This window comes from Nycticebus coucang, chromosome 9 (assembly GCF_027406575.1).
Source record: "Nycticebus coucang isolate mNycCou1 chromosome 9, mNycCou1.pri, whole genome shotgun sequence".
NCBI classification, from domain to species: domain Eukaryota; kingdom Metazoa; phylum Chordata; class Mammalia; order Primates; family Lorisidae; genus Nycticebus; species Nycticebus coucang.
In genome coordinates, this window is record NC_069788.1 from 106,700,331 (window position 1) to 106,719,782 (window position 19,452).

At 39.2% G+C, this 19,452-nt stretch overlaps 1 protein-coding gene across 15 annotated transcripts in view; it reads right to left on the reverse strand.

Moving 5' to 3' along the window:
• NRXN3 (neurexin 3) overlaps window positions 1–19,452 on the reverse strand; it is a 1,789,915-nt gene that overhangs the window by 1,298,412 nt on the left and 472,051 nt on the right. For all 15 annotated transcript variants that reach the window (XM_053602374.1, XM_053602388.1, XM_053602378.1 and 12 more), the window contains exon 5: window positions 1,516–1,817. In XM_053602374.1, the coding sequence (XP_053458349.1) occupies window positions 1,516–1,817 (302 nt within the window). The remainder of the gene's footprint in view (window positions 1–1,515; window positions 1,818–19,452) is intronic.

Consider the following 19,452-nt stretch of genomic DNA (forward strand, 5'->3'; position numbering starts at 1 on the left):
TTTTTGGTCTAATCTGTGCAGCTCACACATATTAAGCACTTATAAGTGAGCAAATGGGAATTTGATTTTGATTCTCTTGACAGTTGAGAAGTTCTCTTCTGGGTAAGTGTAGATGGAGCAGAATATAAAAGAAGATAATAGCAGTAGGGTTCTTCGACCTTGGAGGGAAAACAGAGAACAATGATCCAAAAATGCTGAATCCATGTACATTCAGATGATTAGGAACCCCAAGTCCTGTGTTACTTGGCAATGTCACCACAGATAGAACGGAATTTGTCAACCAGGTGGCTTCCCTGACACACTTAAGTGTGGAAATGTGTGTTTCAACTATGGTGTGCTTCCGATGTGTGCTAGCCTACACCATTTGTTTAGCATTACTGAGTCAGATTTTATTAAACAGAAAACATATGCAAAACACCTGTCATTTCTTATGCTTTCATATTTACATTAGAAAGCATTAAATCAATCTTACTGCAGAAGAAAATTTGATAAGCACTTTCTGGAGTGTGCATAGTGTTTCCTGATTAATAAGGGATGGAAGCTATCCAACCAGGTTTAATGACAAATTTGCAAGTAGGAAAACCAAGTGAAAATGGCAAATTGGAAAAAGGCAGTCTCAGCACAGACCTTGATGTAAATAGGAAATGCTTTTCTTTTATGGACATGGGTTGGTTAGTTATTGGTTATGAAATTGAACACAACCTCACTTGGCTAAGGCTTTTTGAGAATGTTGTCACCTGACGGAGTTGCCTGCTTAGAACTGGCAAGCGATGGGGGTTCCCAAGCACCGACAGAACCAGGAAAGGCTGCTCCAAAGTTGGCTTTTTTTATTTGGGTCCTTCCACTTTGCAGGCCTCCCAGTCAACTGAAGAGTCTGGGAGGTAGAAACAAGGGCAATAGAGCAGGACCACCATATCAAGGAACAGAGAAACAGGAGTGCAGAAAGATGTCAACTAATTAATTCCTAGGATCCAGGTTAATATAGCAACAGGAAAAAAAAGAAAAAGAAAAAGTTGGGGAGGAGTGGTAAATTAATAGGAAGAGAAAAAGAAGACTTTCTAGAGGGAATTAAAATTATGGCATTATGGCAATGGCTAACTTAATTAAAAGGAAAAACATATATTAAAGAATATAGGAAATCTACCCCGCTGCAGAAACAAAATGCTGTCTCTTATTGAATTTAATAATAATATGATAAGATTTAAATGTAATTAAGAAAATGATAAAAGGTAAGTAGGATAAAAAAGGATGAAAGTACTTATAACTTTTATTATGTATACAACCACTAAGTACGTTTTTCTCCAAATAACAAGAACAAATGGAGAATTGAAGCATGAGGAGAAACATAGTTTAATAATTTTCCTTGTGAATTGCAAAGACTGGGAAAAAGACTGTGTTATATCTGTACCTGCATCTCTACCCCTCTCCGCCTCACCCATCACCTGCTCCACAAATTTCCTACCCAACCACCTAAGGCGGTGAGCCTTCTGGGCTCTCTCTTCCCTCAGCCATTACCTGCCGGAGGTTGCGTGTCACTTTGACATCGTGCCAGGCGTTGTCGTTGAATTTTCCATTCACTGGCTCCACGATGGCCTCAAAGGCCCCGGACCCCAGGTTAATGACCAAGGAGACCGCGCCATCCTTCAGAGCCAGGTTAACATAGTCAGCCGACTTGCCCGTGTGCAAGATGAGCCCGTTGCGCTGCCAGGTCTTAAAGGAAAGGGTGATTTCATCACTGCTGCTCTGGATCGGGTTCTGGGACAGGTCGTAGCACAGGTACTCTGAGCCTCGGAACGTGGCCACATTCTCCTCTCGAGCTATAGGAAAAGAAAGGAAGAAAACGATCAACACAAATTCCTAAGAGAACATACCATCAAGGCAGTGTCCTTGCCCTTGTGCTGATATCCACACAACACTGCCTCTGACTCTCCACAAGGTTGTAACTTAATACGCAGGAAACTAGCAGAAGAGATGACTAGACCAGCTTGAGCAAGAGTGAGAACCTTTCTCTACAAAAAGTAAAAAATTAGCTGGGGTTGGTGGTGCATGCCTTAGTTACTGGGGAGGCTGAGGCAGGAGGATCACTTGAACCCAGGAGTTTGAGGTTGCTGTGAGCTATGATGATGCCATTGCACTCTGGCTGGCATGACACAGTGAGACCCTGTCTCACAGAAAAAAAAAAAAATAAGAAAGAGGTGACTGCAGACAGAGACAAAGGTAGAAGATGAACAAGGTGTTGCATGACAGCTCACCGCCTTTCTTTCAAATTTTCTCAAAGGAAAACCTAAAGGAAAATTTCATACAAAATGGCCAAGTGAGGCTTACACTGCTTTTGCTATAGTGAGGGCTTTAAAATGCTTATAGAAGAGCTGGTTTGGAATGGATAATTAACTGTTCTGACAAAGAACTCTTTAGCTCTCGGTACCTTTTATTGACCAATAACTAAAAATCAATTACCCTGAAAGATTTGGCTCTGATTTCCATCCTTCAATAACCCAGCTAACTTTGGTAACTCTGGTCCAGAGCCCAATGGAACATAGCTGGGTTATTAAATAGGATGTTAGATCTGGGAGGTGATCAAGCTGGTGAGGAGAAGGGAACAAACTGAAATTTGCTAATGTGCTTTGACAAGACAGCAGTACCACTCTTAAACTCAAGCAAAAGGGACCTCTGCTCTGGGGTGTCCTGTTTTAGGTGACCCTGGTCAGACTGTCATATGGCCACATCCTTCTCCACAGAACTAGGGGTACACAGGGTCAAGATGCCACTCTCCTGGAACCAATTTTTTTTTCAATACTATGTTCCAGAGATTAGGACCCTGTAATTTTCTACCGAAAGAGCTCCAAGCCTGCTTCCAGGGTGTGTGCAGTCCTCTTCCCTAAATCCACCTTTCTAAAGGCCAACCATGCTGGCATTGTATATACCTCAAGGTCAGAGGAGTAGCCATGTGGGACCTTCTGCAGTACTGAGGATAACGCTTGGCCAGGTGGGATGGGGCATCCATGTGTATTCTTGCCAGACCCCTGGTGATATAGGATGGAACTAAAGGTGGAGAGCAGGTGCAGGCGGAACACCAGGGGCTGGCTGGTTCTCTCATACTGCTATTTCCCAGTCCAGACTTCCAAGGAATCTACAAATTCTCCATTTGCACATCACAAACTCCCAAAGCTGCAGATGCTGGTGGAGATGTGGAAAGAAGGGATCCCTTTTACATTGCTGGTGGGAATGCAAACTACTACAGCCTCTTTAGAAAATAAAAAGTATGGAGAATCCTCAAAGAACTCAAAATTGACCTTCCATTTGATCCTGCAATCCCATTACTAGGCATCTACCCAGAAAACAAAAAGAAAATCATTTCATCATAAGGACATTTGAACTAGACTGTTTATTGCACCTCAATTTACAATAGGCAAAATGTGGAAACAACCTTAAGTGCCTATCAACACAGATTAATAAACTGTGGTAAATGTATGCCATGGAATACTATTCAAGCATAAAAAGATGACTTTGTATCTTTTACATTAACCTAAAAGGAGTTGAAATTCATTTTCCCTAGTAAAGTATCACAAGAACAGCAAGTATCCAATGTACTCAATACTAATATGAAGCCAGCTGATGAACTAATACGGTCTCACACAAGAGAAAAACTTAATTCAAGTTGGTGGGAGGGAGGAGGGCGAAGGAAGAAGGAGGAGGATTGGTGTGCTCCCACCTAATGGGCACAATGTAAAGATAAGTGTCTCTCCTGGGTGAGAGACACAACTATAACAGGGACTCCACCTAACACATGCAAACATTGTAATCTAATAGTTTGTACCCTCATATTAATCTGAAATTAAAAAAAATAAATGTAAAGACAAAGGTAAAACTTCTACATTTGAACCTGCTTCCCAGGTGATTACAAGGGTATATTTGTTAAGGAAAGAGTACAGAATGTATTTTACTTTGTTTATTTGATTTGTAATGTTGACACATAGCATCAGGAGCTTCCATTTATCTTCCTTCTAGACAGCCACACTTAGAGCCCCTATCAGGGCTGGTCGAAAGCTATCAAAACACCTCATTAATGAGAAAAAATTGGCAACAATGGTTTAGATATGCAGTTACCCTCTACAGACTGGAGACTGCAAAAAAAGGTTGAGAGAAATCTATTTCCCTGCTAGAACTACATTCCAGCCTTAGTAACCAAAGCCAAGGCCACTTCGGCTCAGACCACTATCAACCATCACAGCCCTAGGTAAATTTCTTAAGCAAAATATTTTCCCATCACGAGGTAAGAGCTATAAAGGAGTCGCTCTTATAATGTGAAGAGAGGACCACACACTACGTGTTATTAAATCAATCACCACATTATGAGATCATTAAAACGTGAACATCAACTTTATGCTCCAGAGGGTTAAATAAGAAATCAAGTTTCTCTTGCATCTCCCAGAGGCCCCAATGATGTGTCTTATGTGCATATTTCTGTTGGCACACACACTAGTATAAGCAAAAGGAACCTCGTCCTCCTATAAAGGACCACCAGGGTAACTTGCACACATGTGCATTATTAGCACACAACTCATGCCTGCTTCATTTTACCAAAACTTAGCCCACAAAAATCATAAAGCAGACATTTAAAACACTCTGTGTATTTGAAAACGGATCTATCCAATTCCCTAGAGCCCTGTCAATTCTCATAATTTCCCTTCCCATTTCTGAAGAAATGGTTTTGTTAAAATGCAACTGGACAAGCCCCCACTCAGAAGACCCTGGCCTAAAGTAGAGGGTGACAAATCAAATGCAGTTATCACAATCAAGCTCTTTTTCCTTCTGATAAGGATGTGCATGGAGTCAACTATCAGGCATGTCCTTGGCACCACACATGGTATATTCATGGGTGTCTTCTATAAACATTTAACTTATACCTTGCTTGCCCACTGAACTGAGATAAATGAGCAGGGAAAGTAGTGCCTACAGAGTGAAGCCTAAATTAATCACAGAGTACCCTTCAAAGGGGGAAAGCTTGACACAAAACAGCAAGACACCAGGATATTATTTAATGTGCTAGGTGGTGCTTAATATTTTTCATATAATTAGAGCAAGGAGTCTGTCAAAATAATAAATTTTAGAGCTGTAAAGGATTTTAGAAATTGCCTGATGTAATGGCCTTATTTTATTAAAAAAGAAATTGATGACTAGAAATAAGTGAGTTGCCCAAGACAACACAGTAGTTTGTGGTACTTTGGTCTTGGAGAACCTCTGGGATTTTCTCTAAATATCATTACCTTTCTCTTTGCCCAACATGCTGGATTTTCCACACACTCCTACTCTCCTTCTCAAAGGCCACAAATGACTCATGGAGCTGGACATTGACTTATAAACAATCCCAAACCTTGAATAAATTGAGCCAGACAGAAACCAATTACCCTTACCTTATGCAAATCATTTATTCTTACTAAAAGAAATGTTTCTCTTTCCTCTGTGGAATCTGGGTGTGTTCAAAACAAAAGAACTTGTTTTAGGTGGAAGGTTATAGAAAACATTGACATCAGTGTAGAGAAGAGAATATTATGATAAATAAATAAATAAAACCAAAGTGAGAAAGAGAAGGCCTATGTAAATCACATGTATATTTATGCTAATCTCCAGGCAAATATGCAAATACACCAAGGAAAAATGTACATAGCCAAGCACCTTCCTTTGCAAATATTTAGTGCATATTCTATAACAGTTCACAACCTTCCCAATCTCTCCATCCAATGAAGAATTTTCTTAGTTTACTTCTTCCCTGAGCCAGAGTACACTACCAAAGAGCAGCATCACCCTATGTGTTGGGGTATCTCCTCCATACATCAACAAACAATTGGCAATGAAAGCTCCTTTCTGAATTATATCCCAGGCCAGCAAATTTATTTCTATTTTAATTCATGGGATATTTTATTTTCTGACTATTTTGAGGAGGAGACAATGCATGACCCAGTCTTTAAAAGAAAAGGGCTAGAAAAGAGAAGGACATTATTAACTGATACTATTTTTCTTCTAATACCCCAATCTATCACTTTTCTTCTAGTAGCTAAGACTCAAGAACATTCTTATCTTCTTTCTTTTTTTTTTTTTTTTTTTTGTAAAGACAGAGTCTCACTTTACTGCCCTCAGTAGAGTGCCGGGGCGTCACACGGCTCACAGCAACCTCCAGCTCTTGGGCTTACGCGATTCTCTTGCCTCAGCCTCCCAAGCAGCTGGGACTACAGGCGCCCGCCACAACGCCTGGCTAGAACATTCTTATCTTCTTGAAAACCAAACTAAGTTGACAGTGAAGGTAACTAAAAGGAGCGAAACCAAATACTGACAAACACACAGTTCTAAGCCTATTCAATTCTTTGAACACTTCATTAGCAAAACCTAACAGTGTCCAAAAATCTGTTTTCTATCCTTGGTGTTTACACTGAGAAGGAGGTTAAAGAGACAATGCAGTCACCTTGTATGGATTCAGGCTAAATAAGTGGAGAAAATGAATGCAGGGGATTATGTAACACAGTACACAACAGCTTAGCATAAAATAACAGCTTGGCAAGAGAGTAGGCACTGACACAGCTAATGGACTGTTTAGATCCATTTAAATTATATCACCCCAAAGTTTGCAATCAATTGCGTAAGTGTTAAAATAAAAAATGTTATTCTCGCCACATGAAAAGCAGAGCTCAATTCTGTATGACAACAAATCGTTTACCTGTTATTTGTGAGTGTCTAATTTATGAAACACTAGATGCAATCTAGATATGTATAACTCAAGATTTTAAATCAGGTTCTATAAGATATGTAAAGTACTGATCTTTCAAATGGCTTGTTAATTTAAGTACTAATATATACATAGTATTAACAAGCATTAACTCAATTGTATTCTCTGCTCCTGCCTCCTCAAAAGAAACCCAATTAATGATTTATATAACTCTATCTCCCTGCGAAATTCCAAAGAAGATTAAAATATTCCATGCAATATGTTCTTACTGTGCAATCTAAGAAGTGTGGGGGGAATGTACACGACCATTTATTATAATTGGGCCTGTGGTTCTTAATGGTTTGGCATCTTAAGAACCCAAACAGCATCATGATGAAGAAATTTGAGTTTTATCTGTAGGTTATGGGGAACCAGTACATAATTTTACTGAGAGGGATGGAAGGATCCCATCTCAATTTTGTCAAGTTTGCATAATCTTTTAAAAACAAGTTTGAACCACTTTTTCAGGTGCTGCCTAGAATCGGTTCAGCCTGAATGTTGATACAGTTCCTTGACTGAAGCTTGCATTTTAGTGGGTAAGAATGGAAGCAAAAGTTCCTGCAGAAAGAGCCTCAGGAATGGAGAGGCAGAGATGACTGGTGAGCAAGAGAGCTCAGGAGGAAGCCAAAGTTTGGGTGCTTATGATTCAAGTGCGGCCATGGGAAACTCAGAGCCAGAGGCAAAAAATGACAAAAAGAGGACACAGAATTAGACAAAAAAGACTCAAGATGAGAACTTGTCAGACATGGCAAAAGGAGGAGTCTAGGGCCATTTGTAAGCAGATTTTCACAAGTCTCAATATGTTATATACATATATTTCCAAATGCTTTCTTAATCGTTAGTTATATTCTTGTGGCACTCCGCGCAGTCAGTTGACTATGATTATACCAATGTGAAGAAACAGAGGCACACAGACTTTACAGAGGTTGTCCAATGCACTGGGGAGTGCCAGTTCCAAAATTATAATACTGTCATTCTCTTTCCATTTTTGCCACTACCTTGCCAGAAACTCAGACCCTCAGAACAGGTGCCTAGGACCATCCATCTGATGACCTGCAGCTGCCTAAGCTCTACCCTTGAGAAGATATAAGCACTGACGATGGAGGGTGAGAGCCCTTGCAGCCAGCAGGACCCAAGCAGGGAAGACTTGCCCAAGCAAGCTGTCTTTCCTTCCAAATTCTCTAGTACCAGGTTGGAAAAAGTCAAGCCAAGAAGGTCACACTCTTCACCTCCATTAAAGAGCCTTAGAAAAGGAATTTTTAGACACTTGAAGGAGTTTATTAAAATGCTGACTTCCTCAGAGTAGCTGTCCCCAGTGGCCCTGGGCATCACACTTGCTGTGCTCCAGAAAGGGAGTGCAAGTAGCTTCTGACAATGAGCCTCATACCCAGCAAAATTGCTCTCGTGGCCACACACATCCTGTGTCCTTCAAATGGGCCTTAGGCAGCAGTGCAGTACTTCAGTCGGCCCATTGCGGCCTGGCCCACCTGTAGACTAATGAGGCACAAAAACACATGGGCTACTGCTGTCCTCCCTGCCAGACACCGGGATGACCTGTGGTCCTGAGGCTGGCCTGCCAAGTCATTTAGTCTGACTTCACAAACTCAGCAGCGGCCATATTGTGCTTTCTCCACCGTCACAGCTGCAGTAAAAGTTTACAGGTTGTCAAGTTGGGAACTCACGTGTCGGCCAATTGCTCTGGCCACTGCTTCCCCATAAAGAAGCCAGGATAATGAGAAAAGAAGTGATGAGCCCAAGGGGTATATAACTGCACAAATGAACTTCCAGAGATAAAGTCCACAATTCTACAACCAGACTACTCTGCCTGGGAAATGGAGAGGCTGCATGGCCATTCAATGCTGAAAGGTGCCCTGAATCAAAACAGCAATTTTGGTATTTTGCTGGTAAAGGAACAAGTCAAGGCCAGTGTGAGACAGTTCTTGCATGAGTCTATTCCCTTCCCATGCAATCTGCCAAGAATCCAACATGCAGAATAAAAATAACTACCTTAAGGGCCTCTTAGGAGCTGTGGGAAGACCCCAAATTGTCTGTTGGGCTGTGTGAGATGATCCTATTTGCCAAAACAAGGGGAAAGTAGAATTCCTTTCACTGGGGGGAATGCTATTACACATTACTTAATGACATTTTTTGCTAGAATCTGGTGAGGAACTTCAAAAGCAAAAGATGGCACAAGCGGCTATACTCTTTGGTTCTCCCCGTCTCATTTCCATACGATATATTTTAGAGCCAACCACAGCATTAGAAGAGATCAGACCACAGAGCCATCCCCCAAGGACAAATGACAGAATTCTTTACCTGCCACTTTGGATCACACAAGTATTATAAAAATAGAGTGTACCAGCAGACAAGAAATTGTGTTGCTATGAGCAATCCTGCACTACAAAAGAAAACACACAGGAAATCTGACCTCCTGAGGCCATTTCCAACTCTTAGCCTCAGACTTTCTGTAGGAAAGATGCAGCAGAGAAATAAATGGACTTTTCCACGCTGCCTGGGTCACCCACTAGCCAGCAGATGCTTCTTGAAAGTGATGAGAAGGAAAATAGTAAATCAAGTTGTCACTTGGAAAATAAACAGCCAGTATCCTGGTGAGGGAAGCTGCCTCAGTCCATAAAAGAATGACCTGGAAAACCATGCTTCACTGAAATCACTAGAAAGCTAATGGCATCCTGAAGGATGCATTGCTCTCAATTGTATGACAATAAAGGTTAAATTTTCATTCATTCATTTAGGAAACAAAGATTCACGGGTGCCTACTATGCACCCAGTGATGTGCTCAGTGCTGAATGCACTTAAGTCACATGGCAACCTTGTGAGTATAAGTACCTAGCTGACATTTTACAGAAAAAGACAAATTATAAAGATGAAAAATTAGTCATGCCTGCTAAGTGCCAGGTCTGACATGAACTCACATTAATAGAGCACTCTGTGTAGTTGGACTGCAGTAATGACGGCACAGAATATAATGATAAAGCCTTTGAATTGGACAGACCTGGATTTGAGAGCCAGCTCTGGAACATCCCATGGAAAATTAGTTTATTATTTAAATTCTCTAACCCTTAGTTTCCTCATCTATAAAATCAGATTAACCATAGTATATATGCTATGGTTATATATAACCATATATAACCATAAGTATATAACACTATGCCACAGTGTTAACTGAAAATACATTTCTTAAAATTAGACCAACACATGGCTGATTAGAATGAAGAATTTAACAAAGGTTGCCTTCCCTTCCTGGAGATAATATTTAAACTAAGTTTTGAATAAAAAATTATAGAAAATACATTCATAAACCTCTACCCATCCATTCAGTCTTGGCCTAGACTAGAAAGTATAATCTGCATGTTTATGTTTTTTTTCCGACCTTCTTTTATCAAAGAAGAACATAGTTGTTGTGAGGCATGGATATAGTCCAGTCTTTGCCCAGTTTCCAGCCACAGAAATGTTAGTTATTATGGTGGTGGTTGTTGACTATGCAGGCACAAGTAAGTAACTAAGATTCAGTGTAGTGAATGTTTAGTAGATGATATAGGCACACAGAAGAGGGACAAGGTGGCCTGAAGCATTAGGAAAGGCTCCATACACAAGATCATACTTGAGCTATGAGCTAAAGTATGAGTAAGAGTTCATGTACAAAGGAAGAATGAAATGCTAGTTGGAAGAAATGGCACATTCACTGGTGTAGTCATTAGGAACCTACAGGAACATTCAGGGGACACTGGGAAGTTCCATGTGGCTAGAACAGCAGGCATGTGTGCAGGTTCAAGAAGCAGAATGGGACCTTATCTGCTGTACCTGTGAGCACCAGGAATGGACGACTAGCAGAGAACTTCAGCTTCTAACGGGACAATTCTATTCATATGAGGGAAACTGTAATTATTGCTCCTTTCACATTAGCTTCTCTTTTAAATTATGGGCCAATCAATCATATGGTATTGAACACAAATAGTGTGCTCTATCTTGTGGGGAGAATCCATATCCCTCTTCCTATGACTCTGAGAATATTTTCTCCCCATTCTCCAAAAGAGAATAGTTTTGTGTAACCCTTTCCATCCTTCCTTTACTCATTCACTTTCTCATCTGTTCGGTGATATAGTTGGATACCCCTAGGTCTACATTTCTTAATGAAGGGGACACTATTCCCAGGTGATCTACCTTTCTCTTTCTGCCTTTCCTATAAGCTTGTGAGTTCTCCTTTAGGCTCTCCCATTCCCTATGCCTATCAGAGTAGACTCTGCCCCTGGAGAAGCAGGTCTGCAGTTTTCTAGCTCTTCTGACTACTGCTGAGAGGGTAAGCTTAATTCAAAAGGAAAATTGTAAGGAAGCTCAATTTGACTGCGGTCAGAGCCATATTCTCTAACCTAACTCTATCAGCAATAGAACGGATATGTGGATCATTTATACAATCAACCATCTGACTCTTGTGTCTATTACACAATCAGCTCAGAAATCAGAGGGAAATGTTGTGGTTGTTACTTTCAAGCCCAGATATTGAACCAGGCATCAAAGTAAAGGTATCAGAAAAAATTAAGACTACCAAACTGGTCCTTGAGTTGCTTTCATTATGATTGGGGAAATCATAGACATAGTCTGGAACTACATGAGGTCAATGACAAGAAAACACATTATAAATGTCCAAGCCAGCTCTGTGCCACAGTGTTAACTGAAAACATATTTCTTAAAATTATACCAATACATGGCTGATTAGAATGAGAATTTAACAAAGGTTGCCTTCCCTTCCTGGAGATAATATTTAGACTAAGTTTTGAATAAAAAAATTATAGAAAATACATTCATAAACCTCTACCCATCCATTTAGTCTTGGCCTAGACTAGAAAGTATAATCTGCATGTTTATGTTTTTTTTCCAACCTTCTTTTATCAAAATTACTCAATAACTAGGGCAACTGCATTCAAATATCAAATGCCACGTTGTCACTCTATATCCTATGGACTGAACGAGAATAAAAAATTACTAGGAACACGGAGTTGGAGAGGAGAGGATGGAGGACTGTAATTTTGATACCAACAAAGTTTATAATAATGAAAAATATTCACAGTGAATCTAGAGCAGAAAGCAGATCATCTGAAATGTCATTTTTTTTTTAAACAGTGGCACAGTCACCAATCCTAACTGCTACCAAAACTAGATCCTCACTTTATCTGCACATACATGGTCAGAAGGAAATATCAAGGGTCAGAGAAAATGGGAAAACTCATATAGATATTTAGCTATTTAGAAAACTCATATAGGTCTTTAGCTATTTAGAATCGACAAGTACAGATTTTTAAAAACATATGAACTTTAAAAAATATATTTATTTCTATCAACTCTGTCATTGGTTCAGGATAAAAACAAGTAAAGAATACTTTATACCAAGTCACCGCCATAGTGTCAGAAGGAACATGGGAAGATGATCTAAACTGCTTCCTACCCCAGTGAGTCTGTAATCAAAGTATCTTGCTAATAAAAGTCTCCACCTTTAAGTATCCAGAAAAAAAGAAAACAACAAGCCAGTTTGGTGTTGCCTGAAACTTTCTACTGATATTTCAGGAGCCAAATAGAAGGAAGTGGGATCTAGAGGCTACTGACTTTGACTGGGTGATCAACAGGGAAGTTAAGAATGTTAAAGAATTTTACTAATATGTCCTTCATTCAGCCCAGAATATAGAGAGTAATGAATATAAACTGTGGGCAGCTGACAAAATTTACCTTCACTAATTTATACACACATATACACATGCAGTGATCACTAATTATTATATATCACAGCATTCAAATGTAACAAGAATAGATAAACTTGTACAAGAAGTCTACCCATCAACTTCAGGTCATGGTTACTTTGGAGGAGGGAAAGAATAAATGGAATCACAGAGGTATTCAAACACGACTAAGTCTTCATAAAGTAATACAAAGCAAAAATGGCAAAACATTAAAATAAGTTTAATCTGAGTGATGGTTAAACCAGTGATTGCAATATCCTCTACTATAGGGTCTCTATGTTTTGTGTTTGAAAGATTTCATGCTTTTTTCAAGAGTTAAACCTTTACAGATGATTCTGATAAGATACCTAACCATCCAGTAAATTCTGAATGATTCTTTGGTTATTAAATACATGGATGCCAACTCCTTCATCAAATGTTATGAGAGGTAATTTTTCATACTTCTTCCAAGTCTCCCATGGAAACCAGGATGTGTTAAGTAAAGATGTGTAGAATGAATTGAAACGTAGTGGAATTGATCTCAATGATTCTAAAGTCACCACTTTTTCCTCCTGCCCCCTGGCTCCTTCCCTGCTACTGCTGGAGATCCACTACCCAGAGCTCTGGCATCAGAGAGTTCAGGCTGACTTTCTAGGGGCCAGGGAGGAAATGCTGATGAGAGCTCAGTGACAGAGGAGATAGGTTAACTTAGTACCATGCATTAGCTCCCCAGAAAATACTGGGAGTCAAACTAGACTAGAGTCTGGAATGTTTCACAATGTATCTGCCTGGAGCCTCCCAACCCTTTCTCTTTCCACAGCAGAATAAAACCAAGCTAGTTCTTTAAGAAAATCCCCGCTGAGAAGCTTGAATCTGTGCCCACCTGGTCACCCTCCCCCTGCTGGGGGAGGAGGCAGCCTGGTTCCTCCTTTGTTAGCTATGTCTCCAGCCTGCAAGTCTAGACAGAGTGGCTTGTTAAAAGGACCTGGAGTCAATGCCTGCACAAGATCAATAAGGCTTTTTATGACACAATGAAAACTTTCTATTTTGTTAAATGTGGATAATCTACCGGGCCTGCTGTACTCTTAAAGCTTTCAGGGCTGGGCACTAGAACTCAGATGATTAAAACCCTATTGAGAGACACAAAGTGGGGAACTCTGCCAGTGCAGAGGTACAAATCCTGAAACCTGGGCTGAGTCTGCTTTTATAGATAGGTACACACTTAACTTTTTCTCCCAAAGGAATAAACACAGCAGTGAGGAGAAAGAGGCTGATCCTAACCAAAAGAAAAACTGCCCTGTTCCAGGGCTTCCAGGAAGGGACTGTATGCCCAGAGTCTACAGTAATTAAATGAAAGACTCTGAATGTAGGTGAGGATGGAGGACATTGAAGGGGAGGGAGTGTTGTCTAAAATAGACACAGACTTAAAAATTAGTGGCCTGAAGGTTTCAGAAGTCTAAATAAAGAAGATGACTTATTCACTATAGTACTAATAGTGTACCTAAAACTAGAATAAAATGTTTATTTCATTTTCACCATTTCTTCATCTCAAAATATTAAGCAGAGTCTTTTTTTAGGGGTAGAAGCTTTTTTTTTTTCATTTGCTGTAGTGTAAAAAGAATAGGAAATGAACATTTATCAAATCTGTATTAGGCTCCAAGATTTTATATTAGATATACAGACTGTTTGACAGGAATTAACCAAGACCTGTTTCGGGTGATTTTAAAGTTATAAGAGTTCAAAACACCAGTAGAACCAACAAATTATGATTAGAGGTAAGAAATCTGTGTGTTCATATGTCATCTGCAAGGGGAACTTTTTGTTAGGATACTTGGCATGTGTCTTATTTAACCTTCGCTAAAGCTCTAGGAAATAAACTTTTACTATCCCACTTTACAGATGATAAAACTGGTGTTTAGGAGGAGTAAATCCTTGTAAAGTACCATAGCTAATGAGCAGCAGATCCAAAATACAAACCCCAGGTTAATCTCCAAGGACTATATACTATCTAGGAGATCATGTTGCCTCTTATTTAGAGCTGGGTATCTGTTGCAAAGACCCCTGCCAATAATATTTCTGTGGAAGATGAGCTATTCATTTCTTTAAAAAAAATACATATTTGCATAACATGCTACATATTCCAAACTACTTTAATGTACATTATGTAATTTTGTAAAGAATAAGCACCTTTCAGCAGCTGCTACAGGAATCTCTGTCTGCTCAAAAAGTCTAGTTTTATGGCAAACACTTAGATATATCAACTATATACTTTGGGCTATAAATACAGATTGTAAGAATAAATAGGGAAAATCATAGGAATTCTTTACATTGACAACCCTCTAAATAGATAAATACTAAAAAATATTTTAATGATGAGAGCATAAATAACAAAATCCACCTGTGATACATTGAATCTAAAAGGGCAATCTTCTTCTAGGTCAGAATGATTCACAAACCACCTACACACTTGATCTTAGCCAAAGACCAAGATGCAATTGTATAGACTATTTGTAGATGCTGTGAAGTCCCCTGCCCCCAACATCCCCATGGAAGACCAAACAGCTGGATTCTGATCTATGACACCACAGGCTATCATCGGAAATATGCTCAGGGCTTTTAGCAAGGTAGCTGCAGTATGTGTTTATGGGGGCAGCCAAAATGTTAATGGATTTGGGATTAAAAAGAGCACCAAAAAACTGGGATTTTAAGATTCTAAAAAAAAAAGAGAGAGAGAGACTTGAATTGGTTTGTCTATCTATTTATCTATTAGTTTTATAGCTTGCACAGTCATTTGAGATGGATGTTTATATTTCCTATGATATCCATAAAACCAAATCTTAATCCTCTCCAGACTCATGTGGTGACGTTGTTTTAGTTAGGGATTATAATAAAACAATGAATGATTTGGATATCTCAACTATGCAATAGGGATGTAGCACAGGAGATAGAAGACAGAGAGAAGTTGTGATATTTGGACATATCACCAGTTGGTCAAGGTTTCTGATCACCCTTTGTAGGTGAATGAATCAGGGCAAAGAAAAGTAAAAATTCCAGAAGATGTCCGCCATTTCTTTAAAACAATTTGCACAACTTAAGAAAACAAGCACTGGTGGCTCCTTGTTGCCAGATGTGATGAAATCTCCATGCAGGTATCAACAAAGATGCATCCAGATATGGTGGAAGCTGAAACCTAAGAGGAAGTTGGCTGCACCCCAGTTCACTCATTTAAGACCCAAAAAATTAGACTCATCTAATAGAACTGATCATGAGAAGCTGACCACACCAACTAAAACATGAAACCGAGATGGATATCAGCATGCCATTAAAATAAAAGCCAACAACTGTATACAGTATTCTATAACTATTTACATGAGACTTATTGTATACAAGGCACTGCTAGGCACTTTGAACATAGCATGAAGACACCACCATGGAATCCATACAGAACTTTCATTCTAATCCTTTCTACTTTTTTGGTTTTGAAATTTCCTGTCTTTTATAAAATGATGGCAATGATAGATAAAATTTGTAAGTATTATTTGGAAAAATAAAAAAACCACCAATCCTATTTTGTCCCTTTCTTTATATTATAAAAATTTTACTTGTCAAAAAAATCTAAAAGTTTAAAAAGCTATTTATTAAACCATTTTGTATCCAGAGATGCTGCTATATTCCTTGATCACTTCTAAGAGTTTTGTAGTTGAGTCCCTGGGATTTTCTAGGCATAGGATCATATCATCAGTGAAGAGTGAGAGTTTGATCTCCTCTGACCCTATTTGGATACCCTTGATCGCCTTCTCTTGCCTGATTGTGATTGCTAAGACTTCCAGAGGATCTCTTCTTTGGGTAGTCATTCAGATGTTGGCCAAAACATGGTATTCTTCTGAAAAGAGGTTCAACAGGTGCTAACCATTCCAATTTGCCTGGAACCAAGTGGAACTAAGAAGTTTCCCAAGACTTCCAGTGCTAAAGCATGGCCAATTCCTAGCAAAACAGGAGGCTTGGTCATTCTGCAATGCATAGGTGAGATGTCAAAAGGTAAAAAATAAAGCAGATCAAATAAAACTCAATTGACTGGAATCACTGACAAAGAAAGGAGATTGAATTAGTGGTATGTTTCTGTTAGCAGTAAATTTCTAACAATTTCAAACTCAGTATTTTAGTTGCTGAAGAACAAATAATTACTTTAATAAGTAATATATTCATGGTATGTTATGAATATGATATGGTATGTTATATTTTAAAGTAACTATTTTCTATGAACTTTAAACTAAAGTCATTCTAAGAATAACTGGAACTCCTTTGGAAAATTTCATGGCACCTCAAATTTATCTAGTTCATTATTAATTATCACTGCACACTACCATGAATAAACAACTTTTGCTTTCCAATTATTTGAATTTTGGATCATGCATGTCCTCTGTATTATAAGCAGCTAATTATGTTGTGTGGAATGATTTATGCAAACAGAACTGCTCCCTCAAGGATTACGAGGATAACTCCAGAAACAGGTAGAAACTTCACAAGAATGGAAGCTTCCAATGCACCTAAATTTGGAAGAAAAGATCTGTCTTGCATCCCCAAATGCCGCTACTTCCCTGTCCTCCCTGTGACCTCACCACCTACCCACACCTCAACCAGGGAATAGCACCCTTCTGCTGGGGCCTTTTGAGCACCTCAATGACACCATGCCACTTTACAAAAAGAACTATGATGCCAGGCTGCCATCAACCAAAGTAGGAAAGTATGAAAACATCATATAAGGCCACCCAATTAGAATAATAATTAACAGGGAGGAAATTTAGAATAAGGGCAGACTTGAGTCTAATGTCAAGGTCCTTGCTCCAAAATGAATTTGACCTCTAGCAAAAGGTGTTGTCCTAAGATCAGGAGCTAAACAACCTACTGTGTGGTCTTGTAGGGCCTCTGTTGTTGCTATTCTAGACAATGACTCTCTTCCAAATGTTCATTTGAACTGTTGTCCTCCAGTTATCACCTTTTGGCTCCCTTTTCAATGACAAGAACTACCAGTCTAACCAACTGCATACCCTCCATGACCAGCAATATCTAATCAAACCTCCTCATCATATCCAATCCTTACTGTGCTTGACACCAGCAAGAGCCAAATAGACACAGTTGACTATGTGTTATCAGAAGGTTTTAAGTCACTCACTCCTTCAATCATTTATTCATTCATTCAGCAAACCTTTATTGAGAGTGCTTGCCATGTATTAGGTCAATGATAAAAACACAAAAGTCAGTCAGTAGCCTTTGTGTACACCAATAACAGTCAAGATGAGAAGCTAATTAAGGACACAACTCCCTTCACCATAGTTTCAAAGAAAATGAAATACCTAGTAATATACCTAACGAAGGAGGTGAAGGACCTCTATAAAGAAAACTATGAAATCCTCAGAAAGGAAATAGCAGAGGATATTAACAAATGGAAGAACATACCATGCTCATGAATGGGAAGAATCAACATTGTTAAAATGTCTATACTTCCCAAAGCAATCTACCTATTCAATGCCATTCCTATCAAAATACCAACATCGTACTTTCAAGATTTGGAAAAAATGATTCTGCGTTTTGCATGGAACCAGAAAAAAACCCGTATAGCTAAGGCAGTTCTCTGTAACAAAAATAAAGCTGGGGGCATCAGCATACCAGATTTTAGTCTGTACTACAAAGCCATAGTGCTCAAGACAGCATGGTACTGGCACAAAAACAGAGACATAGACACTTGGAATCGAATTGAAAACCAAGAAATGAAACTAACATTTTACAATCACCTAATCTTTGATAAACCAAACAAGAACATACCTTGAGGGAAAGACTCCCTATTCAATAAATGGTGTTGGGAGAACTGGATGTCTACATGTAAAAGACTGAAACTGGACCCACACCTTTCCCCACTCACAAAAATTGATTCAAGATGGATAAAGGACTTAAATTTAAGGCATGAAACAATAAAAATCCTCCAAGAAAGCATAGGAAAAACACTGGAAGATATTGGCCTGGGGAAAGACTTCATGAAGACTGCCATGGCAATTGCAACAACAACAAAAATAAACAAATGGGACTTCATTAAACTGAAAAGCTTCTGTACAGCTAAGGAGACAATAACCAAAGCAAAGAGACAACATACGCAATGGGAAAGGATATTTGCATATTTTCAATCAGACAAAAGCTTGATGACTAGGATCTATAGAGAACTCAAATTAATCCACATGAAAAAAGCCAACAATCCCTTATATCAATGGGCAAGAGACATGAATAGAACTTTCTCTAAAGACGACAGACGAATGGCTAACAAACACATGAAAAAACGTTCATCATCTCTATATATTAGAGAAATGCAAATCAAAACAACCCTGAGATAGCATCTAACCCCAGTGAGAATGGCCCACATCACAAAATCTCAAAACTGCAGATGCTGGCGTGGATGTGGAGAGAAGGGAACACTTTTACACTGCTGGTGGGACTGCAAACTAGTACAACCTTTCTGGAAGGAAGTATGGAGAAACCTCAAAGCACTCAAGCTAGACCTCCCATTTGATCCTGCAATCCCATTACTGGGCATCTACCCAGAAGGAAAAAGATCCTTTTATCATAAGGACACTTGTACTAGACTGTTTATTGCAGCTCAATTTACAATCGCCAAAATGTGGAAACAGCCTAAATGCCCACCAACCCAGAAATGGATTAACAAGCTGTGGTATATGTATACCATGGAATACTATTCAGCCATTAAAAAAAAATGGAGACTTTACATCCTTCGTATTAACCTGGATGGACGTGGAAGACATTATTCTTAGTAAAGCATCACAAGATGCTTGAAGCATGAATCCCATGTACTCAATTTTGATATGAGGACAATTAATGACAATTATGGTTATGGGGGGGGGAGCAGAAAGAGGGAAGTAGGGAGGGGTTGGGGCCTTGGTGTGTGTCACACTTTAT